Here is a 24,025-nt window from a genome sequence, read left to right as displayed (position 1 = left end):
GGAAGATCTCATGGAGAGACCAGTAAAAGACAAAGAGTAGATAGAAAAACAAAACTTCGGCCAAAGAATAAAATGAAGAGGACAAATAAGATGATACTTGTATTTGTGATTTATTTTTACATGAAAAATCACCACAAACTTGGTGGCTGGGGTCAGCCAAAGCTAGGGTCTCATTTGAAGGCACAACAGAGGAAGGATCCACTTCTAAGTTCGCTTACATGGTATTTGGCAGAATTCAGTTCTTTTGGGGCTATTTGACTACGGACCTCAATGTCTAGCTGATTTTGGGGTATGCATAGTCACATAGTTCTCTCCATACGGCACCTCACAATATGGCGGCTTGCTTTATCAAAGCCAGCCAGGTGAGAAGCATGCTGGCAAGATGGAGTTATAACATGGAGTATAATCACAGAAATGACATTTCTTCATCTTTGCCATGTTCCTTTGGTTAGAAGCATATCACAGTTCCCACCCATAATCAAGGAGAGGAAGCTATGATGTGATGTGAATACCAGAATGTGGAGCTCATTCAAGGTCATGAAATACTTTGCCACAGTATTCCTTCATGTATATAAAGTTCTCTCTTTTTCTGGAAATATCAGAGAAAATGGACAGCAGACTAGAAAGAAAAGAGTTAATATATTACAACCTCTGGAAAAGTGGCAAATAAAATATCAAAGTCTAAGTTACAAGGAAAAGATTAACTTTCACAGAAAGAAACTACGATTAGACAGAATTTAAACTATGGAAAAATTCCTAGCCTCTTCTTTTTTTAAGATTTTATTTATTTATGTGACAGAGAGACAGCCAGCGAGAGAGGGAACACAGGAGGGGGAGTGGGAGAGGAAGAAGCAGGCTCCCAGCGGAGGAGCCTGATGTGGGACTCGATCCCAGAACGCCGGGATCACGCCCTGAGTCCTAGCCTCTTCTAACATTTAGCCTGGGAGTAGGAGCCCTTGAAGCTGTACAGTTGGAAAAGAGATGCATGTTCACGTGGAGGTCTTAAATTCCTATGTAGAAAAACAAAACAGTATTTGTGCATGATGTGAATTGGTTTTGGCCTCTATAGTCATCAGAGAATTTTCCATGATTTATGAGTTTACTTCATTAATATTTGATATATGTGTTCCAAATTGATTTTTTATTAAACATCTCAGGGTAACTTTGAGGGTAGAAGATGTATCCTATTTATTGAAGTATATATACCACTAGTGCTGGGAAGTGAGGAAAAAGTAGGCCTTTCTTCTAGTCTTTGAAACTAATTATCTAGTTATCATAGAGCTCATGAACAATTGCATAGTCGAAAATGCTATATATCAATTTCACATACACATATTAAAATGCATAACTATGTTAATAGATTTTCTATTTTTTTAATAGGATCCAAATGAAGATACAGAATGGAATGAAATTTTAAGAGATTTTGGCATTCTTCCTCCAAAAGAAGAGCCAAAAGATGAAATTGAAGAAATGGTTTTACGTTTACAGAAAGAAGCAATGGGTACAGTTATGCATTTAGTGGGCTGGATGAAGGAGATAATGATAGTGAAAATTTATTTCATAAACTTAGAGGGAGAAAGGACATTAGAAATCCCACCCATATTTTTGAAATTAGGATGCTGACACGTAAAATTTTTAATTGATGTGTCAAATGTCACAAGCTAGTTAGTAGCAGAGCTGAAATGTCCTGGTATCTAATCTAGTGAGCCTTTTCTCTGCCATATTGCTCTACCTCGTGATTATCTTCTATTTTGATCATTTATATAGTTTGTTTCATTTGTCAAGATTTTCAGGTACTTGGGGAATCTAAATTAATCAGGTCTAATTGATGTTCACATCTACTTTAAATGTAGCTTGATAGTTCTGTGAACTTGGAGGGAAACTCACACTTTAAACAAACCTGAATCAGTCAGCCACAAAATAGATTTATATACTGGAGAACCTGGAACATTAAAGATATTCTTTATCTCCATTTACCTATATATTGTTTTTTTCTAGCCATGTATTTAAAAATTGTTTTTAAATAATTCAGTTATCTAAAATTTATTTTGTTTTAGTTAAACCATATGAAAAGATGACTCTTGCACAGCTGAAGGAAGCTGAAGATGAATTTGATGAAGAAGATATGAGAGCTATTGAAATATATAGGTACAGTGATTTATCTGGGCAACTTATGAGTTTTTGAATGGAGAAGTATTATAAGAATGAAACAAAAAAAGCGCTATTTTTTCCTACAGAATAGATTTTTAAAAGAACAAAACTAGTTTTTAAGAACATTTTAGTTTTTTTAAAGATTTTATTCATTTATTTGAGAGAGAGAGCACGCAAGCATGAGCAGGGGGAAGGGCAGAGGAAGAGGGAGACACAGACTCCTCACTGAGCAGGGAGCCTGATGGGGGGTCCTTAATCCAAGGACCTGGGGATGATGACCTGAGCCAAAGGCAGATGCTTAACTGACTGAGCCACACAGGCGCCCCAGGAACATTTTAGTTTTTTGTTTGTTTGTTTGTTTGTTTGTTTGTTTTAAGTAAGCTCTACACCCAACATGAGGCTTGAACTCACAACCCTGAGACCAAAAGTCACATGCTCTACCAACTGAGCCAGCCAGGTGCCCCTTTAAGAACCTTTTAAAACCAACTCACTTTATATAAGATGAAAATTTTTTTCTTGAATATTTTTCCTTTGCTTAAGTAAAAAACTATCCGGGGCGCCTGGGTGGCACAGAGGTTAAGCGTCTGCCTTCGGCTCAGGGCGTGATCCCAGCGTTATGGGATCGAGCCCCACATCAGGCTCCTCCACTGGGAGCCTGCTTCTTCCTTTCCCACTCCCCCTGCTTGTGTTCCCTCTCTCGCTGGCTGTCTCTATCTCTGTCGAATAAATAAATAAAATCTTTAAAAAAAAAAAAAGTAAAAACTATCCAATAATACACGGTGAAACTTCATCAAGTTACATATAAGTAAAGTGGAAAATATCAATAAAAGACAAATAAGAGCCACAGTTTTCCTTCTAAGATAATGTCTATCATTTAATAAATAATTATGTACCAGTCATAGACAAACTCTTTCAAAAATTAGAAAAGGTGCATATATCTCCCAACTTATCCTGATACTGAAGCCAGATAAAGAAATTTTAAAAACAGAATGTCACAAAAATATCTCTTATGAACATAAGCACAAAATTTTTAAACAAAGTATTAGCAAGTTAGGTTCAGCAATTAAAAAAGAAGAACAGTACATCCTAATCAAGTGGGATCGGCCCCAAGAATGCTTTGTTTTAACATGAAAATGAAAAAAAAAAAAAAAACAACACACCAACAACAGTGAATAGGGTTAGAAGCAGCAATAGTCTGGTAGCAATGAGTACACCTAGCTCTTAGCTCTTGTTTTATGATGCTTATTCTTTAATAACAGGAACCAGTGCTCCTTGGAGAACACTGTGTGAATTGGGAAAGTACAATATGAGTTTGGAGCATCTTGTGGTACCAGAAAGTAAAGAAGTACTAAAGAAAAAATGTGTTTTAAAGGTATAGGAGCCAAACTAAAGATTGGAGAATGGCCAGAGTTGGAACAACTTGAACAGCAAAATAAATAATCATAATACTGGATGAGAAAATAAATATCCAGGAGTCCCTAGTGATGTAAATAAATAACTTAATACATGAACAAAATCAGAGAAAATAACACCTCTTCCTCCTGAAAATTCCAATATATGTGTTAGATGGAATGAGGAAAAAAGAAGAATCACCATCAGGGTACCTGGGTGGCTCAGCTGGTTAAGTGTCTGCTTTTGGCTCAGGTCATGATCTGAGTCAGGGTCCTGGGATTGAGCCTCACCTCAGGCTCTCTGCTCACAGGGGAGCCTGCTTCTCTTTCTCTCTCCCTCTGCCCCTCCCCCCAGCTCGTGTTCACTCTCTCTCTCACTCTCAAATTAATAAATAAAATCTTAAAGCAAAAAAAAAAAAAAAAAAAGGGAAAGAAAAATCACCATCAGAACACCAAATAATAATCCCCCATGGGCCAGCTCTGCTGACAGATGCTGAAATGAGTGGGGAAGTTTAAACAGAAGCAGGATATTTTCATAATCATATATCCCCCCAAATATTTAGTAATTACGAGGAAATAGTAAGTCTACAGTGTAGAGTTTTGGCAGATCCCATCTTATGGAAGTGACCAAGGTTAACGAGACCAATAACGTATGTTGACATCCAGTAACCCCTGATAGGATGCACTGAGGAGGACATATTACCTCTGTAGTATCCTTGCCGATAATTCATAATCTCTGTCAAATTATAAAAATACATGAGAGAAACCCAAGGTTGAGAGACTTTCAGAAAACAGCTGATCAGGTTGACATCAGGAAAGATGGCAGAGTAGAAAGCTCCAGGAATCCATATGTCCACCTAGATAACTATTATACTGGTAGAGACTGTCTCAAGCAACAGCTTTGGATTTCCGGAGTCTATTTGAACGCTTGCAGCTTCTAAGATAAAGTTTAGCTGGTAAGTTGTAGTTAATATTGGTAGATGTCAGTCCTCAGTGTGGTAATAGCTATCCATCCCTTATCCCCAGCCCCATGGTAGGCAACTGTTTGGACAGCAACCTGTGTTTCTGGCACAGCGTGCTGGAGCCAGAGTGGACAATAAAGACTTTGTCCTCAATATCCAGGTTGTGTGTTCTGATTATGAGTTGTTGCTTCTGAATGTGGAGGTATAGGCACAAAGAGTGGTTGCCATGGTGTCAACTTTCAGTGGCTCAGGTGGCTTCCAGAGGATTTAAAGGAGCCACATCTGTTAGTTTGTTTGCTTCTTTTTTGGAGATTCAAGAACTACCATATGAATGAAGGAATTTAGAAAGCCCTGGGAAAATGAAAGCTCAGAGGAGACCTGAGACAACCTTAATGCTTTTATCTCAGGCTGATCTCTGGCACAGATGCACCATACAATAATAAAAGAAATCATAGGAGGCGGGGATCTGCTTTCTAGAGTTACCACATTATAAGAATCCAGTGTTCTTTTCAACAAAAAAATCACAAGACATACAAAGAAACAGAAAAATATGGCCCATTCAAGGAATGAAATAAATCGATACAAAATATACCTGAGGAAGCCCAGATGTCAGAGTTATTAGACAAAGATGTTAAGCCAGCTAAGTTAAAGTTGCTTGAAGAGCTAAAGGAAGACATGGACAAAGACAGGATCATACGAACAAAGTGAGAATAACAATAAAGAGATAGAAATTATAAAAAAGAATGAAAAAGATATTCTGAAACTAAAAAGTACAGTAAAAATTGAAGTGAAATATATATGAGGGCTTCAGAAGCAGATTTGAACAAGCTGAAGAAAAAAATCAGCAAATTTGAAGATAAGACAATTGAAATATTGAGTCTGAGGACCAGAAGGATAAAAGAATGAAGAAAAGTGAACAGAGCCTAATTGGCCTTATCCTACACTAAGTGAGCCAACTTATAGAGCGTAAGAATCTCAGCAGACGAAAAGAGAAAGGAGCAGAGAGAATATTGGAAGAAATAATGTCTGAAAGCATCCCAAATTTGAGAAGAGACTATAAATCTATAAATCCAAGATGCTCAATGAATTTCAGGTAGGATAAACTGAAAGAGACCCACCCAAAGACACATCATAATCAACTTAAAAAAAAATAAAAACAGAAACTCGAAATCAGTGAGAGAGAAGCGACTTGTCACATACAAGGGACTTATAAAAACTGTCCGTCAATTTCTCATCAGGAATCTTGGAGACCAGAAGGCAGTGAGTTGATGTATTTCAAGTGCTGCAAACCACCACCACCACCACCACCACCACACACACACACACACACACACACACACACACACACACACCTGTCAACCGAGAATTATTCATTTGTCAAAACTATGCTAGAAGAATGAAGGAGAAATGAAGATATTCCTAGGTAAAAGCTAAGTGAGTTTGTTACTACTAGAATGGCCCTAAAAAATTAGCTAAAGGGGTCCTTCCTGCTGAAATTAATGGGCACTAGACAGTAACTCAAAGCCTTCTGAAGAAGTAAGTAAGATAGGTAAAGATAACTACATAAGTAAATATAAAAGAACTACTCAACTTTGGTTCTTAACTCTGTTTTTACCTGTATGATTTAAAAGGCAAATATATAAAACAACAATTATAAGTTGATGTTAATGGACAGACAATATATAACAATGTAGTCTGTAATAATAACAGTATAAAAGGGGAAGGATGGAGGTGTATACCAGCAGAGTGTTTGTGTGGTATTGAAACTAAGTTGGTATTATTCACGGTAGGTCATTATAAGATAGTAATTTTAATCCTTAAGGTAACCACTAAGAAAAAACTAAAAGAATAAAGAAAAAAAAAAGGAAAGAAAAGAAGCAAATTAAAATGGCACATTATAAAAACCAACTAAATACAAAAACAAAACAAAACAAAACAAAACAGTGATGGGAGAATTACCGGAAAAAAGCACATAAAAAACACAAAAAAGAGTTAAATGGCAGAAGTTAAGTCTGAACAAGGGATCTTCGAGGGTGGGGGCAGCCTAATTCCTTATCTGGTTATTTTGCTAGTAGCTGTGTCATACAGCTGGCAATATATTTTTCAAGATGGATATCTTTTGAAATGGATGCCTCAACGATCAGAAGCTTCATGTCAGGCACTTAACACTGCATGGTTTAAGTGTATTTTAGATTAATCCAATTGATCTCCAATTACGAGCGGAAATTGGCAAAATGAAAACAAAGAAACATAATCCATGTCCTGAAAACCAAAGAAATCTTGAGAAAGAACAAAGTTGGAGGACTCAAACTTCATGATTTTAAAACTTATTACAAAGTGACAGTAATCAAAACAATGTAGCAGTGACATAAGGATAGACTTACAGACCAATAGAATAGAATAGGAAGCCTAGAAAGAAATCCTCACATATATATATATATAGTCAAATGATTTTCAACAAGGTGCCAAAACCATTCGATCTTTTCAACAAATGGTACTGGGAAAACTGGATTTCTACATGTAGAAGAATAAAGTTGGACTCCTACTTTATATCATAAACAAAAAATAAAGTGGATCAAAGACCTAAATGTAAGAATTAGAACTATATGGGGTGCCTGGGTGGCTCAGTCCTTAAGCATCTGCCTTCAGCCCAGGGCATGATCCCAGGGTCCTGGAATCGAGCCCTGCATTGGGCTCCCTGCTCCGCTGGGAAGCCTGCTTTTCCCTCTCCCACTCCCCCTGCTTGTGTTCCCTCTCTCACTGGCTGTCTCTCACTGTCAAATAAATAAATAAAATCTTAAAAAAAAAAAAAGAATTAAAACCATAAAACTCTTTGAAGAAAACATGGAGGGGGAGGAATGTCCATGACATTGGATTTGGCAATGATTTCTTGGAAATGACACCAAAAGCACAGGCAAAAAAAGAAAAAAATAGATAAGCTGGACTTTATAAAAATTTAAAACTTTTGTGCAAAGGACACTATTAAGAGAGTGAAAAGATAACCCACAGAATGGGAGAAAATCTTTGCAAATTGTCTATATGATATGGGATTACTAACCAGAATATATAAAGAATTCCTAGAACTCAACAACAAAAGACAACACAATTTAAAAACATGTAGAAGACTTGAATAGACATTTCTCCAAAGCAGATATGCAAATGGAAAATAAGAACATGAAAAGATGATCGACTTAATTAGTCATTAGGGAAATGCAAATCAAAACCGTGAGATACCACTTCATTCTCACTAGGCTGGTTATAATAGAAGACAGAGTTGGTGAGCACGTGGAAAAATTGGAACCCTCAGACATTGCTGGTGGGAATGTAAAATGGTGCACTGCTTTGAAAAACAGTCCGGATTTCCTCAAATGTTAAACATAGAATTACCATATGATCCAGAAATTACTCTGGGATAGATAGATACAGAACACATACATGTACATGAACGTTCATAGCAGCATTATTTATAATAGTCAAAAAGTACAAAGAACTCGAATGTCCATCAACTAACTGGGTAGTAGAAAGACAAAGTGCGGTGTATCCATACGATGGAATTTTATTCAGCCATGTAAAGAATGGTGGTACTGATCTATGCTACAACATGATTGAACCTCGAAAATACTATGCTAAGTGAAAGTAACCAGTGACAGAGGCCACATTTTATATGATTCCATTTATACGAAATGCCCCAGGACAGGAAAATCTGTAAAGACAGAAAGTAGATTATTAACTACTAGGGTCTATGATGAGGGAATAGGGAATAACTGTAGACTGGATTTCTTTGGGGCAGTAAAAATATTCTAGAATTAGTGATAATGGATGCACAACTTTCTGAATATTTTAAAAATCACTGAATTGGGGGCGCCTGGGTGGCTCAGTCCGTTGAGCATCTGACTCTTGACTTTGTCTCAGATCATGGTCTCAGGGTCGTAAGAGGGAGCCCCACTTGGGGCTCTGCTCTGCGCTCAGCAGGGAGTTGGCTTCTCCATCTCCGTCTTCCTCTCCCTCTGCCCCTTCCCCTGCTTGAGCTTTCTCTTTCTTGCTCTCTAAAATCAATTAGTAATCAATATTTTTTAAAAATCACTAACTTGTAAACTTTAAGTAGTTGAATTTTATTGTGCAGGCATGCCTCACTTCCCTTTATTGCATTTTGTAGATATTGTGCTTTTTACAAACTGGAAGTTTGTGGCAACCCTGCCTTGAGCAAGGCTTTGGTGCCATTTTTCTAAAGCATTTGCTCACTTCAGGACTGTCACATTTTTGTAATCCTCACAATATTTCAAGCTTTTTTATTATTATTAAGCTTGTTATGGTGATCTGTGATCAGTGAGTATGACTCTCTGAAAGCTCAGTGATGGTTAGCATTTTTTTTGCAATAAAGTATTTCCTTATTTGCTATTTATTTGTATTTTATGAAGGTATGTACATTGTTGTTTTTATTTGTTTTTTAAGATAGGCTTGAGATTTTTTTTAAAGATTTTGTTTATTAATTTGTTTATTTGACAGAGAAAGAGAGAGAGTGAGTGAGTACAAGCAGGGGGAGCAGCTGAGGGAGAGGAAGAGGCAGGCTCCCCCCTGCACAGGGAGCCTGATGCGGGGCTCCATCCCAGGACCCTGGGATCATGACCTGAACCGAAGGCAGACATTTAACTCACTGAGCCACCCAGGCGCCCTACATTGTTGTTTTTAGACATAATGCTATTGCACTCCTAACAGACTACAGCATAGTGTAAACATAACTTTTATACACACTGGGAAACCAAAAAATTCATTTGACTCACTCTATTGTGATATTCACTTTATTGAGATGGTCTGGAATTGAACTCACAATATCTTCAAGGCATGCTAATATATGAATTATATTAAAATTAAAATGTAAAGATCATGGAGGAACTGAAATCTTCACATAACCACTCTGGAAAACAGTTTGGCAGTTTCTTACTAAGTTATGTATACATTTAACATATAAACCAGCAATCACATTCCTGAGAGAATTGAAGATATATGTCAATAACAAAGAACTGTACATGAATATTCATAACAGCTAAAAACAAAACAACCTAAAAGTTCATCGATATGATGAATACATGAGAAGTGAATAAAGAAACAAATTGTAGTATATTCATGAAATGGAATACTACTCTGTGAGAATAGAAAGCAAACTACTGATACATAGAATAACTTTGATGAAATTCAAAAGCATTATACTAAATGAAAGATGTCAGACCAAGAGAATATTTGATATATGATTATATGCATCATTTAAAAATATGATTTTTTGATGAAAATATAAATTGCCAAAATTTACTCAATATGGGATAGAAAAGCATAAGAGAGAAGACAGACTGCTTCCTAAAATTTGTTCTCTAGCTGATTTTTCTGTATTTTCAAGGCACAGATAATCTCTTATGTTTTTATAAAGATGGAAAGCTTACTAATCTATTGCATAAAACATTGTTATATTAATCGATAATATAACCCTGACTGTCACAATCAGACAAGGCTCATAAGACAGGAAATAAGACTTATGATTCTTAGGTTGGTTGGTCAAAATAACCACCCAACATTGTTAATAAAAATGTATATTTCTCATGCGAATTGACTTTTTGATAATGCATCCAGCAAAATGCAGACTGTGGGAAACCTTGGACAAGCAGTCTGGTTTCCTCCAACAACGAAATTGCTAGGGAAAAAATAGATGGAAAGGAATCTGTAGATTAAATGAGATTTAAGAGATATAACAACCATTTTTATAAATATAATTTGGATCCTCATTTGAATAAATAAACTTTTAAAAGTGGATACAGTACTCAATGCCACTGAACACTCAAAAATGGTTAACATGATAAATTGTATGAATATTTTATGTATTTTAGAATAGGATTATTTGAATAATACCTGAATATATTAAGGATTATATATACAATGTACTATATATATATATATATACACAATATATATAACTATATATAATATATAACAATAATATAAGATTATAATGTAATATATAACAATAATATATAACAATATATAACAATAATATATTATTGTTTTTGTTGTGATTATGCCATGTGAGTTAAAGTTTTTAAAGTATCCTCATCTTTTGGAGATATGCAATGAAATATTTACAGATGAAAATACATGATGTCTTATATTTGCTTCAGAATAGCCCTTGAGATGGGAAGTCAGTGGGGGTAGAAATGCAAGAAGATTGGCCGTTCATACATCTGGGGGTCTCTTTACCTTTGTATATGTTACTAAGTATCCATAATATAAAGTTTAAAAATGTTCATTCCTGAGACCAGCACCAAGAGGTAAATATTCAGTGAATTTGGGTTGGATCCTAGGAAAATGCCCATCTGTGGAACCTGCTGTAGCTGAGTGATTCTCGTACAGGCTGTCCACATGCCTTCACTTGAAAAACATCGCTTTCGACCAGTCTCACTTTTGAAACATAGATGCCAAAACCTTAAATACCATATTGGCAAATAAAGCAGTGTATTAAAATAATCACATAGAGTGAATAATTGTTCATTCAAGGATTGTTCAAGGATAGCAATCCTGATGTAATCATTTGTGTCAGCAGAATTTATCGAGATGATGAATGCTGCTGTAACAGCAACTACAGAATCGCGGTGGTTTCAGGCGGGACAGTTCCTCACTCAGGAGGGTGCGTGTCCTCCAGCTCTCCCGAGCAGCTCTCCTCCAGCGGATGACTGGGGATTTGGGCTCTTTTCATTAGGTTCTCTTCATCATGTCGAATCCTTTCCCTCCAGGCTTGAGGACTAGGGAGATAGTGTGAGTGATAGCATAGAACATTTCAGGGGTGAGTCACAGAAATGCACATATCACTTTCACTCTTGTTCTGTTGGCCATAATCCAGGCTCCTGGGCCTAATCTAATTACAAGGGAAGCTGGCAAATGTAGTCTTCCCATGAGCCCGGGAAGAGGAAGCTGTCCCAATGGCCACCCAACGAATCTCTGCCACAGAGATTAAAGAGAGAGATTATATATGGACGGTCTTTCACTTGCATATTCCATATCAAAAGCCCAACTCTAATTGCTACCAGTTTATGGCATTACTTTCGTATCTCTGTTGTTACTTGGGATCTAAGGAACAACGAACCCGTAGTCTTTCAAAAGTTGTTATTAACAAGGGACAATTCTGTTGTCATCCTGATAGTGGTGGTTTAAATAAAGCAAGTTCCTCATTTAAAGCCAAAACAAAATAACAAAAAATTTTAAGACTTTTTAAAAAAAGATTTTATCATTTATTTATTTGTTTGACAGAGAGAGGGATTGTGCAAGCAGGGGGAGCGGCAGGCAGAGGGAGAGGGAGAAGCAGGCTCCCCAGTGAGCAGGAAGCCCGATGTGGGGCTCCATCCCAGGACCCGGAGATCATGACTTGAGCTGAAGGCAGACACCCAAGGACTGAGCCACCCAGGCGCCCTGAGGAGTAAGCAGTTTTACGTTCATAGCAAAACTGAGTAGAAGGTGCAGAGATTTCCAATATACCTCCTGCCCTGGCACATGCATAGTCTCCTCCATTATCAACATCTCCCACCAGAGTGATAGATTTCCTATAGTTGATGAGCCCACATCAATACATCATAATCACCCAAAGTCCAGAGTGTACATTTTTTACTAAGTTTACCCTTAGTGTGGTATTTTCTGTGAGCTTGGACAAATGCATAATGACATGTACCCATTATTATGGTATCATACAAAGTATTTTCACTGCTCTAAAAATTCTCTAGGGTCTGTCTATTTGCCAGCCTCCTCCTCTCCCGCCAATCCCTTGCAACCACTGAGCTCTCTATTGTCTCTGTAGTCTTGCCTTTTACAGATTGTTATATAATTGGGGCCATAGAGCATGCAGCCTTCTCAGATTGGTTTCTTTCACTTAGTAATATGCATTTAAGGTTCCTCTGTGTCTTTTCATGGCTTGACAGCTCATTTCTTTTTAGCACGGACTAATACTATGTTATGTGGATATACCACGGTTTATTCATTCACTTACTGAAAGACATCTTGATTGCTTCCAAGTTTTGGCAATGATAAATAATATTAGAGCTGCTATAAACACCTGTGTGCAGGTTTTTGTGTAGACATAGTTTTCACTCCTTTGGGTAGATACCAACGAGCGTGATAGCTGAATCATATGGTAAGAGTATATTTAATTATATAAGAAACCTCCAAACTGTCTCCCAAAAGGTGTACATTTTGTATTCCCACTGGCAATGAATGAGAGTTCCTGTTACTCCACATCCTCTCAATCATTTGGTGTCAGTGTTCTGAATTTTGGCCCTTGTAATAGACGCGTAGTTGTCTCTTGTTTCCCTTTGCATCTCCCTGACGACATAGACGGAGAGCATCTTATATGCTTACTTGTCATCAGTATATTCTTTGGTGAGTTGTCTGTTAAAGTCTTTGGCCCATTTTCAAATAAGGTAGTTTGTTTTCTTATTGTTGAGGTTTTAGAGTTCTTTGTATATTTTGGGTAATAGTTCTTCATCCGATGTGTCTTCTGCAAGTATTTTCTTCCAGGCTTTGCAAAGGGGATGGTCCCTATGGACAATAGCTGCTACAGTGGCTTTCTGATCCCCAGTGTAGGCTGTTAGGGGGACACATTGAAACAGTAGTTCCAGATTCCCCCGTTTCTGGATTGCAGCAGAGAAAGTTATTCCCGTGGCAGGCCAGTTTTCAATGTTGTTTTGGGAGTCATTCCTGGTAGCTCAGCCTAGAGTCTTCATCTTTACATCAAGTATATAAAACACTTAATCTCCTAGATTAAGCCTGTTTAAAATAGCTGGAGGGCTTTCTGGTTTTGTGACTGAATCCCAATTGATAATGATTGCTAGGTGAAAAATGCTGGCCATTGAACACTATGTCCCTTTCTGATGGCAAAACTAACTCGAGTGTTTGTGACTCTCCCTGCCCAGTCCACTGAAATAACAAAGAAAAATGAGAAAGTGCAGGAGTAGAGGACGAAGAGAAGTAGTTGACAGTCACACTATTAAGTAGGGTGTGGTACCATCACTGGAACAAAAACGTTTTGAAATTTTTGGTAGGTATAGCTGGTGAGGTGGTTAGGTCGAATTGGAGGAATTAATGATAGTGATGACAAGTACTCAGAGTAAACAAAACAGGGCTCCGGAACAATTTTTGGAGTAACCGTAAGTTCTGAATATCTGGATCAATAGAGGGAAACTTGAAGGACCTCAGTTTGAAAGTTGTGAAAAGGCGCTAGATTTGGATTCCTATTCTTGGCGTTCTCCTCTAGTCTTCATTTTGCTTGGCTTACTGGTTATGTAAAGTGAGTGATTTTACCTGACCTGTTTCTAATACATGAAATAAGGACAGAGTGTTCTAAAATATGCCCAGGATTTTGTGTTTATTCGGGTATGGTCATGCCAACAGAACGGGAGATCATTGCCATTGCAAAGACAGGTTACTACTCTGTTCTCAAGAGTAGCGGGCATGCCCAGCAATGCAGGGCCATAGAAAAAAGCACCAGGGTTGACTAAGCGGCAGAAGTGAGGTGACAGTATGGACACAACTCTTCATTGCGATTTCCGTGGAAAAGGCAAGCTATGCAGGGTGAGCAGATTTAGGATGGGCTAGTTCACGTAATTTTGGCAGGCTCTGGGCTGTAGGAGCTGTCCCCAGTCGTCTGATTCCTGGTGCAGGAATGGTTAGGGAGTAGGAATAGTGAGACTCAGGCCAATAAAGGAGGTGGTTGAGGGACTGGGCTCTGGATTGGTTGGTTTGCTTTTAAGCAATGTGCTCTGCAGTGGTTATTTGCTACCTTTAGAAATTACCTAGTCCTAGGAGAGGCAGTCTGTCCAGGATCAGTAAGGTCCCAGATGCCAGAACATCAATACAGAAAATAAGAAAACAGGGGGCCTGGCTGGCTCAGTCAGTAGGGCACGTGACTCTTGATCTTGGGGTTGAGTTTGAGCCCCGTGTTGGCCATAGAGATTACTTAAAATTTTTTTAATTATGCAGAAAATAAGAAAATATAGTTAATATGCAGAGAAAGAATGGAGCATGTACTCCCAGATAACTTAGAGATATAGACTCAGTTAACTATTAAGAAACTTGCAGATGTGTTAGAAACCATTTGAATTTGCTTCATGAATCCAAGCATTCAACAGCTAAATCAAAACATGCCAATTTTGAGTTGTTTAACAAAGTTTCAAAGTTCTCTATGGATGAATAACTAGGTAACATTTATTGAACGCTCATTGTGTACTAGGCACCATCCTAAGAAATCTACATGTAATATCTCCTTTAATCCCCAACATGTTGATCTTATGCAAGTAGGTATTAATATTATTTCCACTCACAGTTGGGGAACTGAAGCTTAGAGAGATTAAATCACTTGTCTGAATTCATGCTGCTCCCAAGTGTGAGCTGGCATTTAAACCCAGTTTAGTCTGACCTTAGAGTAATCACTCTTCTCTACCACTTCTCTTCCTGCAATAAATTTATAACAAGTAATTACACATATTTGCAAAGGCTTTGGACTGAAGGTCAGCTTAGCATGATTGTTAAGAGCACGTAAACTGGATAATAATAGTACTAACTTGATGAAGTTCAGTTAGTTAATGTAACGCACTTAAAACAGTGCTTGGCAACATAGTAAGCACTCAATAAATGTTATTATTATGTATATTCCTTAGTAAGTCTAAGTATCTAAGCTAAGTAACGAAGTAACTAAAACTAAGTCTTAGTAACTCAATGTCTAAATAAATTCTCTATAGTTATGATTAAGACCTAGTCTTAAATAAAAACAAATTTAAAAGTCAATAGCTAACTCCTTATTCTTTGCAATATCTGTAACACAAATGCCCATATGAAAAGAGAGAGTGGGGGGCCCCTGGGTGGCTCAGTTGGTTAAGTGTCTGCCTTTGGCTCCTGTCATGATCCCAGGGTCCCTGCTCAGCAGGGAGCCTGCTTCTCCTTCTCCTTCTGCCTTTCCCCCCAGCTTGTGCTCTCTCTCTAATAAATAAATAAAATCTTAAAAAAGAAAAAGAAAGAAAAGAAAAGAGAAATTGGCATTATAAGACCATTAATAGTTTTTCTATCATTCTTTAAAGTGTTTGATATGTACTAGCATTACATTCATGGCCCTAAATTGTTACTATATACAGGGATGACCTGAAGACTATGACAATTTTCTTTTCTCATTTCATTTTTTTAATTAGAGAAAAGCGGTTACAGGAATGGAAAGCTCTTAGGAAAAAACAAAAATTTGGGGAATTAAGAGAAATTTCTGGAAATCAGTACGTGAATGAAGTCACAAATGCAGAAAAAGATGTATCAGTTATAATTCATTTATATAGATCAAGGTAATTACCATAGCATTTTTGTAAAATGTTAATATACTACTAATGTTTTAAGATATTTATGTCTGGTTTTGACGTTTTATAAAGCATATAACAAAGACTACTCAAGAAAAGAAAACATATATATATATATATACACATACATATAACATATATAATATATAAACATATAAATATAAAAAACAGAATCCAGCCAAGTAAATTTGAAGATCTAATTGGTTTTTATTAAGTGATTAATGAATCAGGCAGCATCCTATGCAGCAGGTAGAGGGGCGTTCCAAAGGAGTTGTTCAAAATGGAATGTTTTTATAGCAAGGAGGGTGGGACAGGAAGTTATTAGTAAAAGAAAAGAAAGGATTATTTCAGGCAAGGTCACCTCTTAGGGGAAACTCCAGGGGGGGGTTCTTATTAGATGGATCACCTCATCTTCCTTTGGGGAATGTAGAGCTCATGTAACAGATTACCTCATTTGGTACTGACCAGAAAATTCCAGATCGATTGGTTTAAAATATCACTCCTGGAGAGGTTGAAACTGTAATTAAGTCTCTGCTGTCCTGGGGGCAAGTGACTCCACCTTGGACCTTGTGGCTTTCTTTTTAACGTATACATACATATGTGTAGCGAGCAATTGGCTTCAGGGATTTAGGTATTTTATTATGTTTTCATGTCTAATTTAAAGAACTTGTCACACTTTTTGAAGAATAGCATTCTTTCAGGGTGCCTGGCTGTCTTAGTCAGAAGAGCATTCAACTCTTGATATCGGGGTTATGAGTTTGAGCCCCGAGTTGGGTGTAGAGATTACTTAAATAAATAAACTTTAAAAAGAAAAAAAAAAAAAAAGAAAAAGAACACTCTTAGGCAGTTAATTTTTTTTAACTTATTATGGAAAATTTCAAACATGCAGAAAAGTAGAAAGAATGATCAAATGAACACCCTAAATGGCAGCCGGGTAGATTCAATAGTGAACATTTTGCCACTTTTGTGTGTTTTTATTTGTATGTAGGTGTGTGCATGTGTATATATTTGTAGAATCATTTCAAAGTAAATTATACACAGCATAAACCTTTATTTCTGAGTATTTCAGCATGCATCCTCAAAATACAAGGGCATTTTTCTTATAACCATAATACTGTTTTCTCACCTAACAAAATTAGTAATAATTCCAAAATTTATAATAACTGACAAAGGATCCAGTCAAAGGTTATGCAGTGCATTTGGATATATCATGTCTTTTAAGTCTCTTTTAACAGAACAATTCCCTTGTACTCCCCTATGCTCCCCAAACAGTTAATTTATAGTGCCTACTTGTACTAAGTATAGCCCAAATGTCCCCAGACCTTACCAGCCTGGTATAATTGCATAGAGTGGACTTTTCCCCAACTCTGTGCCACAGAGACACTGCGAGCGCCCAGAGTTTCACAAATCTCTCTAGTATTAGGTCCCAGCTACTCTGCCTGGGCTCCAAGCCAGTCCAGGAACAGAAGCCGTGCCAGTTTCCTCATTGTCTTCATCTCGTTCTCTGAATAAAAAATTTCTTCTCTCTTTAGGTCCTCACAGAAACTCTGCACAAAATAATTTATGCAAATTAGAGCCCCGCTGTTTACCAGCTCACTAGTTCCTCACACAAATTTTGAAAGGACACCATGTCCCATTAAAGAAGACATTTCTGTTATTGTAGCTAAAATGCTTGGTAATTAATTTTTGAGGTGTTTAAAGCCTTAAAAAGAATCATTTCCCATTTTTCCTGTACCACTTATCTGGTAAAGCCAATTTGTAAATGCTAGTAAGGTCTGGGGACATCCGGGTTATACTTAGTACAAGCAGGCACTGAAGAGGGAGTAGTGAGTTTTATCCTTGGAGGAAGGAAGTATGGAACTTTCTATAGAGTATGTAATTCTTGGTCTTGGCCTCGGCCTCAAAAAGTGAGATTCCCCAAAGAGGAAGTAGACAGGATGAATGGGGAGTGTTAGATGGAGTATACAGCTTGAAGAAAGATACAGAAATAAGACGGCCTCTTGCTTTGGAGGGCTTTGCGTAATATGGTAGCAGGCAGAGAAGAATGCTGGAGAGATCACAGAGAGCCTTGAAAGCTACACTGAGGAGCCCAGACTTGAACCTGAAGTCAGTGAGGAGCCACGGAAGGATTTTAAGCTTGAGGGCAGGGCATTTGTGACGTAGTGAGATTTTCATGCTGAGCTCCCTTTACCAGCAGGGTCAAGGATGAATTTGGGAAACCAAGACTGGAAACAGATCGCTTAGGATAATCTGATGAAGCTCAGATAAGAAAGCAGAAGAGTAAGGTAATCGAGAAAAAGAGGAGAGGTTAGGTATGAGATAAGGAAGTAGAAGCAACATGATTTGATTACTGACTAGATGCTGTAAAGAAAAGGGAGATTTTTGGCCCGAGTGCCAAACTAAGAACGTACAGAACGAGTGTATAATATATACAGATATACATTTTTTTTTTTCTTTGAGGGAGGAGGGGAGATGAAGTTCATCAGTGCTGATATCAGAATGGATAAGATTGCACAGTGAATGTGTCTAGTATGGGAAAGAGGGTCCAGGACACAATCACAAAGAACATCTACATTTGAGTCATAGATAGAAGAAGAAAGTCAAAGAAATAAAAAGGAAATTAATAGAAAGTATTATCACAGCAGCTCTTCCTGCCCACGGATCTTGTCCCTGTGCTCTAATAAAACCATATTTTTTGCACCAGGAAAAAAAAAAGGTGTTATCACAAAAGCCAAAAAAAGGGAAAACCTTTCAAGAAGGGCAGTGGACAGAACGTAGAGATTGTTATTTTCCTTTTTATTTGGGCTATGAACAGGAGAGTAGTTATTTGAAGGAGAAACAAAGTTGTAAGGAACTTTTAAAAAATTTAGTGACTTAAATATATAGGAAGTGGAGAAGATGGAAAAAAACAGGAATAGAGAGGGCAAAATAACAAACAGAGAAAGGTCCCATGCGAAATGAATATGGGGTAAAGTAAAGGACTGAAGGACTGGCTCTGAAACAGTTTGATAAGGCTGTGAGTGAGTGGTAGAGAAAACGGACTTACTGAGGAGTGGGTATATTGAGAGTCAAATTATAGAGAGCAGAAAGAATTGCAGGCTCTGGTTACACTTCCAGGCAATTTTTTAAAGTTTATTTATTGTTAGTAATCTCTATCCCAACATGGGGCTCGAACTCATGATCCCAAAGATCAAGAGTTGCATGCTCCTCCAACTGAGCCAATCAGGTGCCCCTTAAATATATGATGGGGAATAGTTCTGGATAATGGGGAACAGGAGGCTGCATGGAGTGGGATGTCAAAGAAAAGTGTGGGTGAAGTATGTTAGAGTCAAGAAATTCAAGGAAGTTTGAGATAAGACACTTTGGATGTCATAATCTCAGGTGGAAATAAGCCCAAGATAGTGGAAAGAGTTGGAATCTCTTGTTTCAACTCAGAACTGCCAAGAATTCCCTAGAAGTGTCATGTCTTGTTTTGTTTTTCCTGGATCCTATAAACTGGGAACTAACTTGATTAAATTGATGTTAAATCAGATGTCGTTAGCCTTAGGCATCAAATTCCCACAGTAGCAAGCTTCGCTCCCAGGCTGTAATTGTGTTTATACTAAATATGGGAGGACTCTGCAGTTTATCATTACTGAAGGTAACAATAGAGGATGAGAGTTGATATGCTGTTATATTAAAAGAATATCCAAAGAGGGGCACCTGGGTGGTTCAGTTGATTAAGCTTCTGATATCTTGGTTTCCAGCTGGGTCTTAATCTTATGGGTCAAGGGATTGGGCTCTGCTCTCAGCAGGGAGTCTGCTTAAAGATTCTCTCCTTCTACCCCTCCCCCCCCAAAAAAAACCCCAGATTATCCAAAGATATATTTTTGTCATGGAGATGTTTCACTTACTTCATTAGACTGAGATAAGTAGTCTGTTTTTAAAGATATTGTGTACTATTTCTCTTTTTAGCATCCCAATGTGTCTATTGGTTAACCAGCATCTTAGTCTCCTAGCAAGGAAGTTTCCAGAAACCAAATTTGTTAAAGCCATCGTGAATAGCTGTATTCAACACTACCATGACAGTTGTTTACCAACAATTTTTGTTTATAAAAACGGTCAGATAGAAGGCAAATTCATTGGCGTTATAGAATGTGGAGGGATCAATCTCAAGCTAGAAGGTAACGGTATTATTTTTTAAATGTTTTTTTAAAACACAGGTGAAAACTTTCATTGATTAACAAATATCATGAAAGTTTATTTCCATAAAACAAAACCCCCTTCTAGTCTCTTCTTGTATGCCTCCAGATTAATTTTCCTATAATAATACTCTTATTACATCTTCTTGCTTAAATCCTCAATGGTTCCTTGTGTGAAATAAGTTAAAAATACAGAATCTTCTGCTTGAAAATTTCAGCCCACCTATCCAACCATATTACTCAATGCTTTCTAGTTTCTGCTCCAACCAAACTATTCTTCAACTGCTACTGCAGGAACACCTTATTCATTTGTGCCTTTATTCTTTGTCTCATGCTCGTTCCTTGTACCTGAAATACCCTACCATTCTTTATTCTTTCTCCCTTACCCTATTCTTTTGTAGTTCTCCTAGGTTTCCATTTCTCTCACTATGTGATTTTGGGCCAATTCATAATCTTTTCTTCCTCTTCTCTACTAAATTTCTCTAGCATATTTTATCTGTACAATTTATTTTTCACTTATCCACATACTATCTGATTTTGTCAGTTAATAAATTCCCTTTATTTTCTTTTTCATAGCACAGTACTTCATAATTTTAACTTCTTTAGTAATTTTTACTTGCTAACCTATTTCTAAGGCCATATCCTTGATCTAGTCATTTCTTGAAACTGCTTTAATCTGTATTATTAAAATATTTTTCTCACACCATCATGTGAAAGCCATTGAACCTCATCCTTTTAATTAAGAAATTAATACATAAGAGTACAAACAATAATATAGCAAACGTTCGTGTAATCAATTAGTGCCAAAAATAACAAATGTGAACATTTATACGTTTGCTTGAGCTATTTGTTTGTTGTTCAAATAAACATTACAGATATAGTTGAAGTTACCTATATTTTCTTTCTTTTTTTTTTTAAGATTTTATTTATTTATTTGACAGAGAGAGACAGCAAGAGAGGGAACACAAGCAAGGGGAGTGTGAGAGGGAGAAGCAGGCTTCCTGCCCAGCAGGGAGCCCAATGCGGGGCTCGGTGCCGGCTCAGTGTGGGCTCAATGAGGGCTCGATGAAGGCTCGATGCGGGCTGGATCCCAGGATGCTGGGATCATGACCTGAGCCGAAGGCAGACGCTTAACAGCTGAGCCACCCAGGTGCCCCAAAGTTACCTATATTTTCATTCCTAGTCCTATTCCCCTTCCTGTCTCCCTACAGGCAACCACTGTGATGAATAGTGTATTATCTGGTCCGTGTTTTGGGGGTTTTGTTTTGTTTTTGTATGTTTAAACAGTTTTTTAAATTGTTGTAAAATACACATAACATGAAATTTATTATCTTAACCATTTTTTAAAATGTATAATACAGTATTATTAACTGTAGTTACCATGCTGTACATTACACACCCAGGACTTATTTATTTAACCATTTTTAAAGTATATAGTTCAGTGGCATTAAGTACATTCACACTGTTGTGCAACCATCACCACTGTCCATCTCTAGAACTCTTTTCATCTTGCATAACTGCAACTCTATACCCACTGAACAATAGCTCCCCATTCCCTTCTCCTCCAGTCTTGGCAACCACCATTCTACTTTCCGACTCCATGAATTTGACTACACTCAATACCTCATATAAGCGTATCATATTGTATCTGTCCTTTTGTGACTGGCTTATTTCACTTAGCATAATGTCTTTAAAGATTCATTCATTTTATAGCATTTGTCAGAGTTTCTTTCCTTTGTAAGACTGAATAATATTTCATTTTAGGTTTAGTCCACATTTTGTTCATCCATTCATCTGTCCATGGACACTTGGGTTGCTTCCACCTTTTGGCTTTTGTGAATTATGCTGCTATGAACATAGACGTACAACTAATCTGTTCTAGTCCCATCTTTTGGGTATATATTTAGAAGTAGAATTGCTGGATCATACAGTAATTCTATTTTAAGTTTCTGAGAAACAGCATTCAGTTTTGCATAGGGTCTGCCCCATCTAATCTTCCCACCAACAGTGCATAGGAATGCCAATTTCTCCACATCTTCACCAACACTCGTCGTTTTCTTTGCATGTGTATGTTTTGTATAACAGCAATCCTAATGTATGTGAGGTGTTTTCCCCACTGGTTTTTAATGTTTCCTAATGTCATTTTTCATGGTTCCAAAAATGCTTCAATTTATTTCTGAAGTCTCTACTATTTGTCTATCCCTGAATTAATACAGCACTGTGTTTATTACTACAGCTTTGTAACAATCTAGTTGTCTCCAGCAGGGCAAGTCTTTTTCAAAATTTCATATAAATGTTGGAATTAGTCAACTTACATGAAAAATCCTGTTGATTATTAGAATCATATTTATAGATGATTTGTTGGAGACTTTATATCCAATAACAGTAGATGTTCTAATCCATGAATGAGATATATCTCATCATTTATCTTGGTCTTTTATGTTTTTTGTGATTTTCCTCATAGATATATACATTACATTTTGTAACATATTTTATAATTTTCCTCGGAAGTGTGTTTTGTAATTTGCCTCATAAATGTTCTGTTCATCCGTATAGTACTTAGGAATGAATTTACAGGGATTGGGGTTTTTGATTATCAGTTCAATTCTCTTGGTTTCTCTCTCAGATATATTTTGGTAATTTATATTTTTGTTAAAAATTTTCCCATTGAAGTTTTCACACATCTTGGTATAAGTTTTTCATAGTCTCATAGCCACATTAGAATCTTTACCTTGGTTATGTCCCTTGTAAATTATTTTTATGAATTGATTTCTTTCCTTTTGTGATCATTTTTGCCTGAGGTATGTCTGTTAGTTTCTTCAAAGAACGAGCTTTTGATTTTGTTGAGCACCTATACTGACTTTGTTCTTCTACTCTTGTGAAGTCTTCATTATATTCCTCTTTCAGCTTTTCTTGGGTATACTTTATTGTTCTTTTCCTAGCTTCTTAATTTGAACCTTTACGTCACTTATTTTCAGTCAATTTAAAATAAACATTTTAGCTATAATTTCTCCCTATAACTTTGCTGTACCCAATATGTGTTTTGATATTGTAGTACTTTCATTGTTACTCAGTTCTAAGTATATCCTCATTTACACATTAATTTTATTAGCATCAATTACTGTTTCATGTAGATGAGGAGTTATTTTCATTTTCCAAGATTTTTATCTGATTTCATTATGGATTATTTATTGCAGAACTTGAATGGAAACTAGCAGAAGTTGGAGCAATACAGACTGATTTAGAAGAAAACCCCAAAAAGGGCATTGTAGATGTGATGGTGTCTTCAATTAGAAACACTTCTATTTATGACGACACTAATAGTTCCAACAGTGATAATGATGATACCAAATAGAAATATTTAATAAATGACTTCAAAGTATTTATATACTGAATGTTTTGTCACTGCCTTTATAATCAGAGATCAGAAAATTTATGGATTTATTTTCATTTTTAGATTAGAATTATAGCTTATATATCATTTCAGAAACTTTCAGGTATTTCAGAATATTTATTGCCTCCAACAAATCCAGAATTTATACTGAACCCTTAATGTTTTTCTGTGGTTTATCCTTTTTTTGGACCCATGTTGGATAAAAGCACAAATATTTTAAGTCCTCTTTGTTGCTTACTCCCAAAGAGGCCCATGAATGAATATAATGAAAGATGACCATGAAATTTCATTTCATTTACATCAATAGATTTTATTTGTATTTTCTTATTATTTTTATTATTTTTTAAGTAGGCTCCACACCCAATGTGGGATTTGAACTCATGACCCTGAGATTGAGTCACATACTCTACTGACTGAGACAGCCAGGTGCCCCATATCAATAGATTTTAAAGTCTGTTATTTAGGAGCCTTGAGTGAAAATACTTAACTTTATGACCATACATTTTTTCCTTGAACTCTCTCACCTGTTAAAAAAATTAACCACTCGGGGCGCCTGGGTGGCACAGCAGTTAAGCGTCTG

The 24,025-nt window shown here is 36.8% G+C and overlaps 1 protein-coding gene and 1 non-coding gene across 2 annotated transcripts; one reads left to right on the top strand and one right to left on the bottom strand.

Moving 5' to 3' along the window:
• Positions 1-332: 332 nt before the first annotated feature.
• On the top strand, positions 333-23,406 carry PDCL2 (phosducin like 2). Its single transcript, XM_048211732.1, has 6 exons — positions 333-362; positions 1,381-1,501; positions 2,058-2,148; positions 15,715-15,858; positions 19,825-20,033; positions 23,249-23,406. The coding sequence occupies exons 1-6, from the start codon at positions 333-335 to the stop codon at positions 23,404-23,406; spliced, it is 753 nt and encodes a 250-aa protein (XP_048067689.1).
• TRNAK-UUU (transfer RNA lysine (anticodon UUU)) lies at positions 2,538-2,610 on the bottom strand. The gene has a single exon. It is a non-coding gene; the product is annotated as a tRNA-Lys (tRNA).
• Positions 23,407-24,025: the final 619 nt, after the last annotated feature.

Source organism: Ursus arctos, unplaced genomic scaffold, assembly GCF_023065955.2.
Source record: "Ursus arctos isolate Adak ecotype North America unplaced genomic scaffold, UrsArc2.0 scaffold_9, whole genome shotgun sequence".
Taxonomy (NCBI): Eukaryota; Metazoa; Chordata; class Mammalia; order Carnivora; family Ursidae; genus Ursus; species Ursus arctos.
Note: the sequence above shows the minus strand (reverse complement) of the source record. Positions and strands in the feature narration are given on the sequence as shown.